This window comes from Hypomesus transpacificus, unplaced genomic scaffold (genome assembly GCF_021917145.1).
Source record: "Hypomesus transpacificus isolate Combined female unplaced genomic scaffold, fHypTra1 scaffold_172, whole genome shotgun sequence".
Lineage (NCBI taxonomy): Eukaryota > Metazoa > Chordata > Actinopteri > Osmeriformes > Osmeridae > Hypomesus > Hypomesus transpacificus.
The window spans coordinates 266,674-277,978 of record NW_025813729.1 but is presented as its reverse complement, the minus strand read 5'-3'; the positions used below and the strand labels follow the sequence as shown (position 1 = coordinate 277,978).

At 43.6% G+C, this 11,305-nt stretch overlaps 1 protein-coding gene across 1 annotated transcript; it reads right to left on the bottom strand.

Moving 5' to 3' along the window:
* Nucleotides 1-374: 374 nt before the first annotated feature.
* LOC124489114 (interferon regulatory factor 2-binding protein 2-B-like) lies at nt 375-2,971 on the bottom strand. Its single transcript, XM_047051766.1, has 2 exons — nt 1,953-2,971; nt 375-1,572 (listed from the first exon to the last, which is right to left on the bottom strand). The coding sequence occupies exons 1-2, from the start codon at nt 2,731-2,733 to the stop codon at nt 809-811; spliced, it is 1,545 nt and encodes a 514-aa protein (XP_046907722.1). The 5' UTR covers nt 2,734-2,971; the 3' UTR covers nt 375-808.
* Nucleotides 2,972-11,305: the final 8,334 nt, after the last annotated feature.

Here is an 11,305-nt window from a genome sequence, read left to right as displayed (position 1 = left end):
AGATCAAAAAGCCAGTGAGTTGTCATTCATAGTCTATAGGATAGTAACACATCAGTAAGTGCTCACTCATAACATAGCAAACTGGACACAATCCACAATGATTAACCCCGTGCATTATGGTATATTGTGTCATTCCAAATCAAAAGTTTCAAATGTCTAGTTCAAAGACTGCATTCCCCCAAGTCACCTGTTTTGTTTCTTATGTCTCTCTTTCCTTTCCCTTTACTTTCCCACTCACACACCCCACTGGGTCCCAGTTTGTTCTTGTTGAAGGTGTTGCATCACCAATTATCAGTGACTCATACTTGGAATATCAATCGTCTTCATGTAGCCTCGCTGGTTATGGAAAATAAGCAAACCACAGACACTGGATGTATTATTACAAGGTCAGAAATTGTATTTGGCAAGTTTTTTTAAACAAGTGCATACAAGTACAGCTAGAAGCATTAAAATGTTGCCAAGTGCTCGTAGAGTAGTATTAGTCACATTCTATGTTTAACAGGGACTGCCACCGGACCTAAAAGTACACCAATAGTACATAGAGAGAAAGGGGAGGGGGAGTAGTCTGGTCTGTTATGATGAGTACATACCTTTATCTTCAAAAAATATAGAAACACAATTCATTGAAGAAGAAAGAAAAAAAAATATTATACAGCCATGTTTACGAAGTATACACTTCCCTTGTGTCCAATATGTACATGTCCGTCAGTTTCTTTTGCATGGGTATGCATGTGATTCGTATTCAGTTGTACTTGTTGTATATTGGTTTGTTGTTATTGTTGTCATAGTTTTAGAAAAGCTGGTGAAATCAAGGGTCCCTTTCCTTTTTTACTTTCACGTCCCCCGCTAAGATGGTGGCTATTTCTCCCTGCATAAATGCCCATGGTACATTGGAGCCCACCAGCGGGCACTTCTCCCCACTGGGGCAGTACACCTCGCCAGTAGCCCCCTGCTGCTTGATGCTTTCCCTGGAGCAAGGGAAACAGAATTTGTGAGAGGGCACGGACGGGCACTGAACGAAGTGAGTGTCCTCAAGACGCTCATGGCACAGGGTGCAGCACAGCGGCACGCTGCCTGGGGGCACCGACGAGTCCGGAATGCTCTGTGGGGGCACCCCGTGGGGGTCCATGCCCCCTGGAACGTGTGGGGTGGCCGTAGTGGTCCCCCCTACTCCCAGCACCTCCCTTTGGGTCATCCTCCTCTGGTTGGCAGAGGGGGAAAGAGGGCTGCCGCTGTTGCGCCGGCCGGCGGCGGTGGTGGAATGCACCTGGTTGACGTCCTTGGGCGAGCCTGTGTTGCCAGCATTGTCGGCGGCCAGAATGAGCGCCGCCATCGGTGACTGGCCATTCTGGGCTGTGGCTGCCTCGGGAGGGGTGGTGCGGGAGTGGGGGGAGATGGTGGAGGGGGGAGCGGCGGAGAAGCCGGGGAGGGAAGCTGGGGGCATTTTCAGGACCTCGGAGGGTGAGGGGAGCCAGGGCTGGCCCTCGCCCCCGTTCATCTTAGGGGTACAAACCTCGCCGTCTGGTTCCGGAGAAGCTTTCCTCTTCATGCTCCGCGGGTGCTTCCCCCTGTCTGTTGAAGAGGAAGAGGGAGGGGGAGGGGAGGAGGGAGGGGGGTTGAAAGAGTTAACAAACACTTGCCACCAGAGGAGCATATGACCCTGCCACTGTAAATATTGATGCGTAAAAATACACCATATGCTTCCATTGACGACTGTTTTTGCACATAATTTGACATGCAAAACCAAAATATGCAGATGTAATAAAACTGTAATGGGTTAAATGTCAGCAGCATGAGTGTTATGAAACACACATAAGTAGTCTCAGCATTCAGTTGAAGAGCGCTAGTCAACACCATGCGCAAAGTTGCTGACGACGACATTTTTCATGAGTAGTTCCTGTTTTGTTATTCTAAAAAAGCAAAGCATATTCCACCAAAGAAAAAAAAACTACCTGGTTTTGAGGAAGTTGCGCTCGTTTCATATCCCATAACCCGTTGCATTGCCGCGTGGTCTTTCTTGAACCGGTTGTCGAATGTGTGGAGCGCCATCAAATCCCTAACCGTTTTGCCCCTGCCCATCCATTCTTCAGCCCGCTTGTGACTATCAGACATGTCTGACATGCTATCCGGTCTGTGCTTGTCTTTCATATCCTCTGAGCGCTTTCCATGGTCCCCGGGGCCAGGCGCCACCAGCGCGCCAGGCATGCCCATATGAGGACGGCCATTGGGTGCGTGTACTTGGGGCATGCTCCCGTTAACCAAAGGCACCAAATTAGGAGGAACCGTGCTAGTCCTGCGAGGATTGGGGCTTTGACGGTTCAGCTCAGGCGGATCGTCTGGTTTTGGAAATCCGTTTGGCACAGGCATGCCATTCGATTGCCTCGCTTGATACTCCGGTCCCAGTCTCGGCGGTCGGTCTGACAGAGGATAGCGATCCAGAGGCTGTGGTGGTCGCGAACCAGGGTCTCCAGCCGAATGGTTGATGGGCTGTATGTCCTTCCCTGAGTGTTGAGGTTTCCCTGGTCCCGGGGATCTGCCCTCCTGGAAGCCATGAGCTCTTTTAAGCTGTCGGGCAGTCTCAATTACAAACTCAATCCGGTCGGCTCCCTCATAGTTGACACATCCCCTGCAAACTGGTTCGGTAAAATCCCAGATCATCGCCCATGGCATGCGGGGTAAATCGCACAAATAACACGACTGCCTTCTCGAGGCAGCGACCGCTGCGGACGACATAGTTCGCAAAAAAATATAAATACCAAATTCTCCAAATGTCCTTTGGTGTATTCTTGCTTTGTAGAAAAAAATATAGCAAATGATATTGTAGTTTCCACCTTGCCAATCATCCACAAAACAGCTAGGTTACAATGAGAAGTTCATTGCAGTTGTGTACTTTACTACGACGCACCTCTATCTACCTCCTCACTACAACTCAGCCCGAGCTCAATGTAGGGCCGTGACGTCACCGCCGACACCACTCTAGGTTTAAGCTCCAATTGTATTTACTTGATTCTTCGACAACCCCTCCAGCGCATGCTCACCCCTCTATCTTTATCTGTGCACCAATATAGCCTCTAGTGCAAAGAGTGAAACTGCCAGCATGCTCTGTTGAGAAACTGGTTTAATGCAGTCAGAGACTTATTCTCCCTTGTCAGTCATAGTTGTAAGGCTACTATGTGTTGTTATCAATACGTAAAGTGTGCAGGGCAGTTTTCTGAGTTACAGAAACATATATCACGCAGAATTATTCCAACAGTCCATATTCGTGGTAATTCAAACTGACTGTGACTTAATATCTGTCGTTGATTATTTTATCTTTATTTTGCGTATCTCAACAAGTGGCATATTCTTGTAGCTGGCGGCATGCACGCCCGAATTGACAACCCTAGAATTACAGACCTATTTACTAAAATCCTCATTCCAGTCACACTTCCACACAAACGTCACGAGGCTGATAGCCCTCACCCAACCACACAATTCGAACACGGTTACTATGGAAGATTTGTTACCCTCCCTCATACTTTTAAAATGTGTAACTGCGTTGTTTAGCGGGCGCTACAGCTGCAAATATACGATGGGCTTGCTATTATATCGAAGTTTTTCACATTTGCGTAAGTTGACAACGAAATATTTTCTAGTGTAGGCGTTTAAATAAATTTTTGACTTGTGACACATGGTTGTATATAGGATGTAGGGTATTGTAAGCATGCGCAAACTTCGCAGGTAGGCCTAGTGTAGTAGCTGTATCTGCTGTATATTTGTGCAAGTTTGTATTTGGGGTGCATTTTAGAAGTATTAGTAAAATTCAAAGACTGCCCCGTATAATGATGTCAGTCGACTGTTAATATTGGCCAAAGTTCAACATGACTCACAAAATCAACACCTCGTGATAGAGTCCAGTTGCCAGACACGGAAACCCCCAAATGAAGTGTTAAGGACATCCAGACACATTTCTGAAACACTTAATTTTCTCATGTTACTTTTGTGATCGGTGGGCAGGTTAAATGTATTGATTTAGTCTTGATGCGTGGTGGGGGTTTTCAATGGATATATTTTATGATAGTTGTGTGGAAATTTAAGTGACATGGGCGTTCCCCCCCAAAAATGTGGAGGGGCAAAATAATTAGCAGTCACCAAAGGACAAGCAGTCGGATTTATTTTTCAGCATTGCCTACAGTTCTGTTTGAAGGAAGTCGATTTCTGTCACGTACCCACTTTACCTCGCCCATTTGTGGAAAAACAAACGACACATCTTGGGCGCACAGCCAAAAACCACAGAAAAAGGGGGTAGAGCGAGAGACTTAGTGAATCTTAGTTAATTGTCATAGTGAATTGTTTCAGATAAAAACGCAATATTAAAAGTACAGTCAAATCACATGCATGGATTTAATTGTCTATGACCAAATTCTTCCTTAAACGCAAAGTAATGCTGCATGATAACATGTAGACAAAGTTTTAGTAATACACATAACCTATAGCCTACAGCTACAATAAACATTGCCTACAGTTCCTCTCACTATTGAGTTGACAATGACTCAGCAGTAGCAAACCAGTCATCTCTCACTCAGGGTCTGTATCACTGTACATGTCGGTATAGATATGCCTTGCACAGCAGCTGACTTGACATGGCTGTGGCCCATTTTGTGTCATCTCTCTTAGGGATTGCAGCATTATGACGTGCCCTGTCTAGCTTGCCCAGTCAGCTGTGGCGAGAGAATGAGAAACAGTGAGGGACATGTACACCAATGAACAATGTGTCCTATTTCAGTGTAGCCTGCGGTGCAGCAGTCAAATGAGCAATAGCCGTGGACTATTTGCATTTAGGACAATGTGCCCCTTTAGACAGTGTTTAGACAAATCCAAAGAGATGGCTGTGAGAGATACAAAGTTAAGGAGGAAAGATTCACACTCAATAGTAAATAAGTGCGTAGAGGTCAAACAGGGTTTATAGGTGTACATGCTCTTTCTGTTTTACTCAGGGGCGATTCTAGGATCAGACCTTTAGGGGGGCTCAGCCCCAATGAGAATGTGACTTGTGTTCTTAATCTGCGCCATGAAATGTACTACCTACTTCTTCTCCTTTGCTTTTACTGGCAGACTAACAACGTTAAAGGTGCATGGATATTAAACCTGTTTAAAGCCCTTTGAACCTGTAATAGTTTTTTTATCTGCCACTAACAGACATGTTTTCAAACTCTTAGGTTAGAGCACTAAAACTTATTTAAGATAATAATAATTCATAATAATTCAATTTTTGAATTGTTTTATTATTATTATTTATAGGGGTGCTGAGATGAAATTTAGGAGTGCTTGAGCACCCCTAAAAAGAGTCTAATATCGCCATTGGTTTCACTCTATCTCTTTAATTAACAGACATACAGTCACACACACTCATCTAATCTGCACTCAAATACATCAACTCCCTTTGCCTATGCTCTATTTGATTTCATCATGGTCGCCTGTCGACCATGATCAGCCGTGAGATTACAGTTTCATTGACGCTGTGTGAACCCCTCCGTCCTTCCCTCCCTCCTTCCTTCCTTCCCTCCATCCCTCACCCTAACCCTCACCTTAACCCATCACACACACGCGCACACACACACACACACACGCACACACATGAACCTCAGCTGCACTCTCTCACCTTTCCCCATGTATGTGAAGTGGCACATGGTATGCATGTAGTCTGTGCTGTTCATGGACACTGCTAGATGTTATCTTGATGGGATAGGGGAAGGGACAAGACGACACTACAGCTTACGTGGCATGCTGTCTTGGTTGTCTCCAGGTGCTCTGGCAATGACAACAGCTTGTGTAGCAGACACAGACACAGCCAGGACTATATGTCACGCAATTCTACCCATGCTGGATACACTAGGTTAGCATGGCAGCTTTTCTTAGATACCTTGATTTTTGTTACTGACCTAGCCAGGGAGGATCCACACCTTATTGTTTGATAATACTAGGAGCTTGCTTCAATCAAAAAGGTCATGGAACTAGTGGCAATTGATCTTTAGTGTTTGTTATGACTTGTTCTCCAAGAGCTCTCAAAATGGTGTTTACTGTTGTTGGCTGATTAGCTGCCCCTTTAAAAGAAAAGTCCCTGTTGATTAGTCAGATGTGATATTTACAGACATGGCCACAGGTAAAGGGCCACAGGTCAAGGGAGTCAGTTATTCAGCTTCGTTTTTTCACATGAGAGGGAGTTGTCAATGGGAAATCAATCTGGTGAAAAAAAAAAAAGTATTGAGAGGCCAATGTTGAGGTCACTGTAGGACGACAAGCGTTCAGTTGGACCCCCCAAAAATATTTTACCGTCCAACGTAACAATATTTTATTGTGAACAAAAAAGAAAAAAGATTAACCACATGGCTACATATGCATGCCAAAGCTGAGGAGGATATGTTTGATCCCCCCCAAAAAATGCATCTTATCATTTTGGCATGGATCAGGAATGTGTTCCGTTAGGCAAACCCTTTTATCAGACACATTTTTCTAGTGCAATTCGTAAATATTTTGACTGGGAAACTGTGGTTTGTAAATGCAACACCCCTGAACACCGCTGAGGAAAATTGACAGTGTGGAATTCACTTAATAATTGAGCAAATATCTTTGTAGTGCTTGCTTTGATGTGTTTAATTATTTTAATTAAAAAAAAAAAGATGTCAAGCACATGGCCCATGTTGCATTTCAGAATGAAAATAAAACAAATTGTCTTTTACTATCACTGTAGTCACTGACAGATAATAGACTAATAGCTCAAAAACTAAATAACTGATTTGCTTGCAATCAACCCCAAATCATTTCTGTGAGAATATTTTTTTATTTAATGTACACACTTCACTTGTAACAACTAAATTGTTAACATGTTTGCAGTAGACAAATCCAATTGGTGCCAAAAGGGTTAAAGTTGAGATTTTTCTAAACATTCTCATTCCTCCCCCTCCCTGATAATTCATTAATGGAAATAGTAAGTTGAGTATAGTGTCATGTAGCCTATTACACATTTGTGCACAGTTAATTACAGCATTTTTATAGAACATTGTCAATAGATTTAAGTAGAGACTTTTTAATATTTATTTCTATGTTGTCCACATCTGTTTAGACGCCTACGTAATGTAGGCGTGAATCTTGAATGTAGTTCAATTACGTTACCATAATAACGTGTGTTCAGTATATTTTAAGTACAGGAAAGAGTTACTTTGGAGATCACATTCTTATCAAGATCTTCTAGGTAATATATCACTTCCTGTTTGAAGCGCTGTAGTTTCACAAGCAATTTCCTCTAAATTGCTAAATCTGCACCTCTTTCAGTATAAACTGTATCTCTGACTAATTTGTATACTTTTAGTCCAATGACAGCTAAAACTCTGCTCTGTTTCACTTAACAACACTCATAGATACTAAGCTCATATTTAACAGAAGTCATTTATATTTTCTACTGCTTCTTAGTCACATGCACTACATTGCTGAATTACTTCATGCTTCAATGCAGTCCACTCTCTGATTCCAACAGAAGGACACTCTGCCACTGTGTTTATCTGAAGCATATGTTAACGGGATAGGCTCAAGACTGCGTGAAATAATTCACAACTCCCTTTTGACAGACCATAATGCTTCCTTAGTTAATAAGCAGAAATATCGATCTAGTTGACTGATGAACAACGTTACATTTGTTACATCCACAGCTAAAAAGGAGCTTGGAAAGGCTGCTGCAGCCCTCCAAAAGTGATCTGATGCAGTATTGCAGTGGGTCCGTTTGAAATCTGGAAAATGTCATGAGAAGTTTGATGTTAGGTAAAGTTTGTATTTTTGCATGGGTGTCCTATATGTAAATGTATGTGTTTCCTGTATCCATTTTGTACCTTTTTGCAATCGACTCAGGGGCTCAGGGATAACAGTCAGTCAATCCATCATTTTTACAAGCTTTCTCACTGTAGCTTGCAGACTCCAGGGGTTGCCATTTTGGGCGCTTCAGCTCATCCTCAATATAGCAACTGACGCCACAGTTTATAAAATGGAAGGCCAACTCCAATAAAATGGCACTTTGGATTGAGGTAAAAAATACAACAACATGGATAGCTTTGGATAGCTTGCATCTGGAAGCAGAGGGTGTGGATGTCACAGGGGGCAAAGTGAGGAGACAAGAGAAAAACAAGGCTCTCTTTTTCCTCTTCCCCGTCTCTACCTCACTCACTCCCTCTGTCCCTCCCTCCCTTCCTCGATCCTAATCCTCTTTGCAGGCCTGGAGGGAAAGAGTGGCTGGCTGCCAAGGCAAGGGCTGCTGGGAAAATGTGGAGGCTGCCAAGCAGGCTCTGTCGCCGGCGTTAGAAGCACACATCTTTGTTCTCGGAGACCTGGTGTACTGCCAAGGGCCTCATTTCATCCAGGCATTATGGTTGCCCTGGATATGGGCCAAACCACCAAGAGCCTGCGCCCTCCCTTTCCTTCCTTGCTTGTTCGCTACCCCTCTCTCTCTTTCTCTCTCTTTCTCTCTCTCTCCTTCTCACACAAACACACACATTTGCTGGAGCGCCACAGCTCTTATTCATCCACCGGCCCCCTCACTGAGGGCTTCCTGCCAAACATTCGTCAGTTGCCATGGCAGCAGGAGAAGAGAGAAAGAGAGAGAGAGACAGAGGAGTGGAACATCAGAAGGAGCCAACAATAATGAGTCACTCCTGGAGCCAGATGTGCCACATCTGCAGCCACCATGAGGGGGAGGGGGAGGAGAAGAGATGTGGGAGAGGGTTGCTATTGAGGGTTTACCAGTGGTGGGTGAGGAGGTGCCTAAAACTCTAGCCTGCCTTCAATATACAAGGAACGGTGGGGAGGTTCCTTTTAAGTAGACCAGACAAGAAAGCAATTATCACAGGCTTTTTGAAAGTGTTAGGGAAGGAATGGGAACTTCCCTGGTGTCTGGGACAAAAAGAAATAACAAACTGCTGAATCATTGGAGGACACACATTCCTGAAGGGATATGAGTCTGAAACGGAATATCATACATTCAAGCTGGCAAACTATGCCAAGTTTAATTAAAGAGATGAGAAAGGAATAAAAAAAAAAAACAATGCAGGTCTTGAATCTAGAAAAATGACAGCTAGCGTCAGTTAAACATTTGAAGGAACAAGTTCCATGCCATGAAAAGACACCACGCATTTACACTGTCCTTTGACTAATGTTATATGTTTTTAGGAAGCAGTAGGTGAAAGGTAGGTATTTATTACGTAGGCCAGCTACATAGTGTGTTTCTGTGCTTAAATCACTCTTTCTAATAGCCGGCCACATGCACCTTTGGAAAGAGAATGGCAAACTCATCAAGTGGGTGCTGTTTAAATTTCATGGATTTTTTTATGGTCTGGCTAATCACAGGAAAGATCATTGCTCCCGTTCCTGTTTTCCACCCTCTCTCTCCCTCCTTCCTTCCCTCTTTTTCTTATTCCATCCTCTTTGCCAGCCCAATATGCTACGCCAGCCATTCTCCATTCAGGTACTGAAAGAAATTGTCAACACAGAGCCAAAAATAACCACAGAGCCACATGGCAAAGTTCAGCGTGATGTAACCAAGCCCCAAAGCTAGAATCCTGGAAATGATGGCAGCTTATGTAATGTCCAGACATACCTACACTTCAAAAGCCACACTAAGCACCCTCCCGTTCAGGGAGTTTCCTCCCAATCAAAACCTACAACACCAGAGCTTTTATATGTTGGGGGGTTTCAAACGAAGGTACATACAATGGGCTGTGCTTTTCTCTCATATTTTAGAGCTTTCAAGAGAAGAGCGATGGTAGCATCAAATCCTTATAGCCAACCATTGAACAGTGGAAGTAACCATGTTTTTACATAGTCTCAGACACATCTCATCTGGGATTCTAATCAGCCAATCCTACTTCCTCTCTATTACTGGGAACATCCGAACAGTCCCATGTGGTTTCATGTACTATCCCTGTTGTTTTCCCCTTTATTGTATCTTTCCAAGAATACATTCTTTATTTAATTGGTCTTTAGACATGGTTGCTCATTATTTCAATGCGCTTACATGTCTTTTATATCTTTGTTCCCATATTTCAGTGTGCATAAGTGAACCATCTTTGCTAAATACGGTCCATTCTAAATTTGAATAGTTTTCCTGTAGGAATGCACATATGGCTGATTGGTCCAGCATGGTCTGAAAGAGGGAACTGTAAAAAACAACAATACGGGAACCTCCTCCCAAGTTCTCGTGTCAAGGAAACAGTTTTACGATGTCTAGCACATGAATCAACCAGACATCTCTGCAACATTTTCAGACATTTTCCAGCTTCCCTTCTGTTTTTGTCATCCGGCCCTCGATGATTCCTCGTGAGGCCTCACAATGCGGTCACCGTAAAAAAAAATTTGAAGCATGAAAAACTCTGTGGCAGAAAAACCATTTATCTTAAAAAGCTACTTATTCGAGCCAGATGTGAGGGCTTCCACCAAGCGTGTGAACAAGGGCTTTACGTGGTGAATAGCGAGGGGACTCCAAAGTGATCTGACTGGACGAAAACAATAGCTTCTTTACAGTTAACACCCCCCCCCCCCCCAGATAATTTACATATGTTATCTTTGTGTGCTTGTTTTTTTTAAGTTTGTCTTCCTCCTGCAATCTGTTTTATAGCACTGTTCCCATTCCTCATTCCATCACTGTTCTCAGCACCGCGTGTAAACCTTTCAACCTCTCTGGTGTCCTCAGTCGTCCAGAGACAGATGTGTTCTTTCCTATTCCAAATACTGGTTAGATACGGAGATAATTGTGCACACCACTCTTCCCCATTGGCGTAGTGTATATATACATACGTATTATCTGCAGGCATATGCTGTATGTCCATGAGGATATGCTGTAAGCCCACTCTAAAGTGAGCGGGATGGGGCCCCCTCGGATTGATCAGTTGATACTATGACCTCTACTTCCTCCAAGACTACACAACTGTTCTCCCTGTAACTGTAAAACAAATTGCAGACTCTCAGGCCACAACTGAGCAGCTACGATTCCAGTGAGGGATGATTGATGGGTTGCTTGGCAACAAGGAATCGTCCAGGTGCATTCCGGATGTTTCAACTGAATGTACGGCCTCTAGTCCAAAGTAAAACAATAAAATGGCCAGCAGTTCGTCTTTAAATGGTTTCCTTTCAAGGAATGGATTTCAACTCCGTCTTGTATCTCTGTGGCGGTATTCTTAAATCATTTATAAATTAAGACCACTGAAGTACAGATAAAATATAGAAATATTTACCAGAGATGAAAATAAGGAAAGCAATCTAAAAAACACTACATTAAGTGAATGAT

Excerpts from the sequence above, each read along its gene's own strand:
- LOC124489114 (XM_047051766.1), bottom strand. The coding sequence starts at position 2,733 with ATGTCGTCCGCAGCGGTCGCTGCCTCGAGAAGGCAGTCGTGTTATTTG. Across the intron at positions 1,573-1,952 it reads CGCAACTTCCTCAAAACCAG|ACAGGGGGAAGCACCCGCGG; the intron begins GTAGTTTTTTTT and ends CCTCTTCAACAG.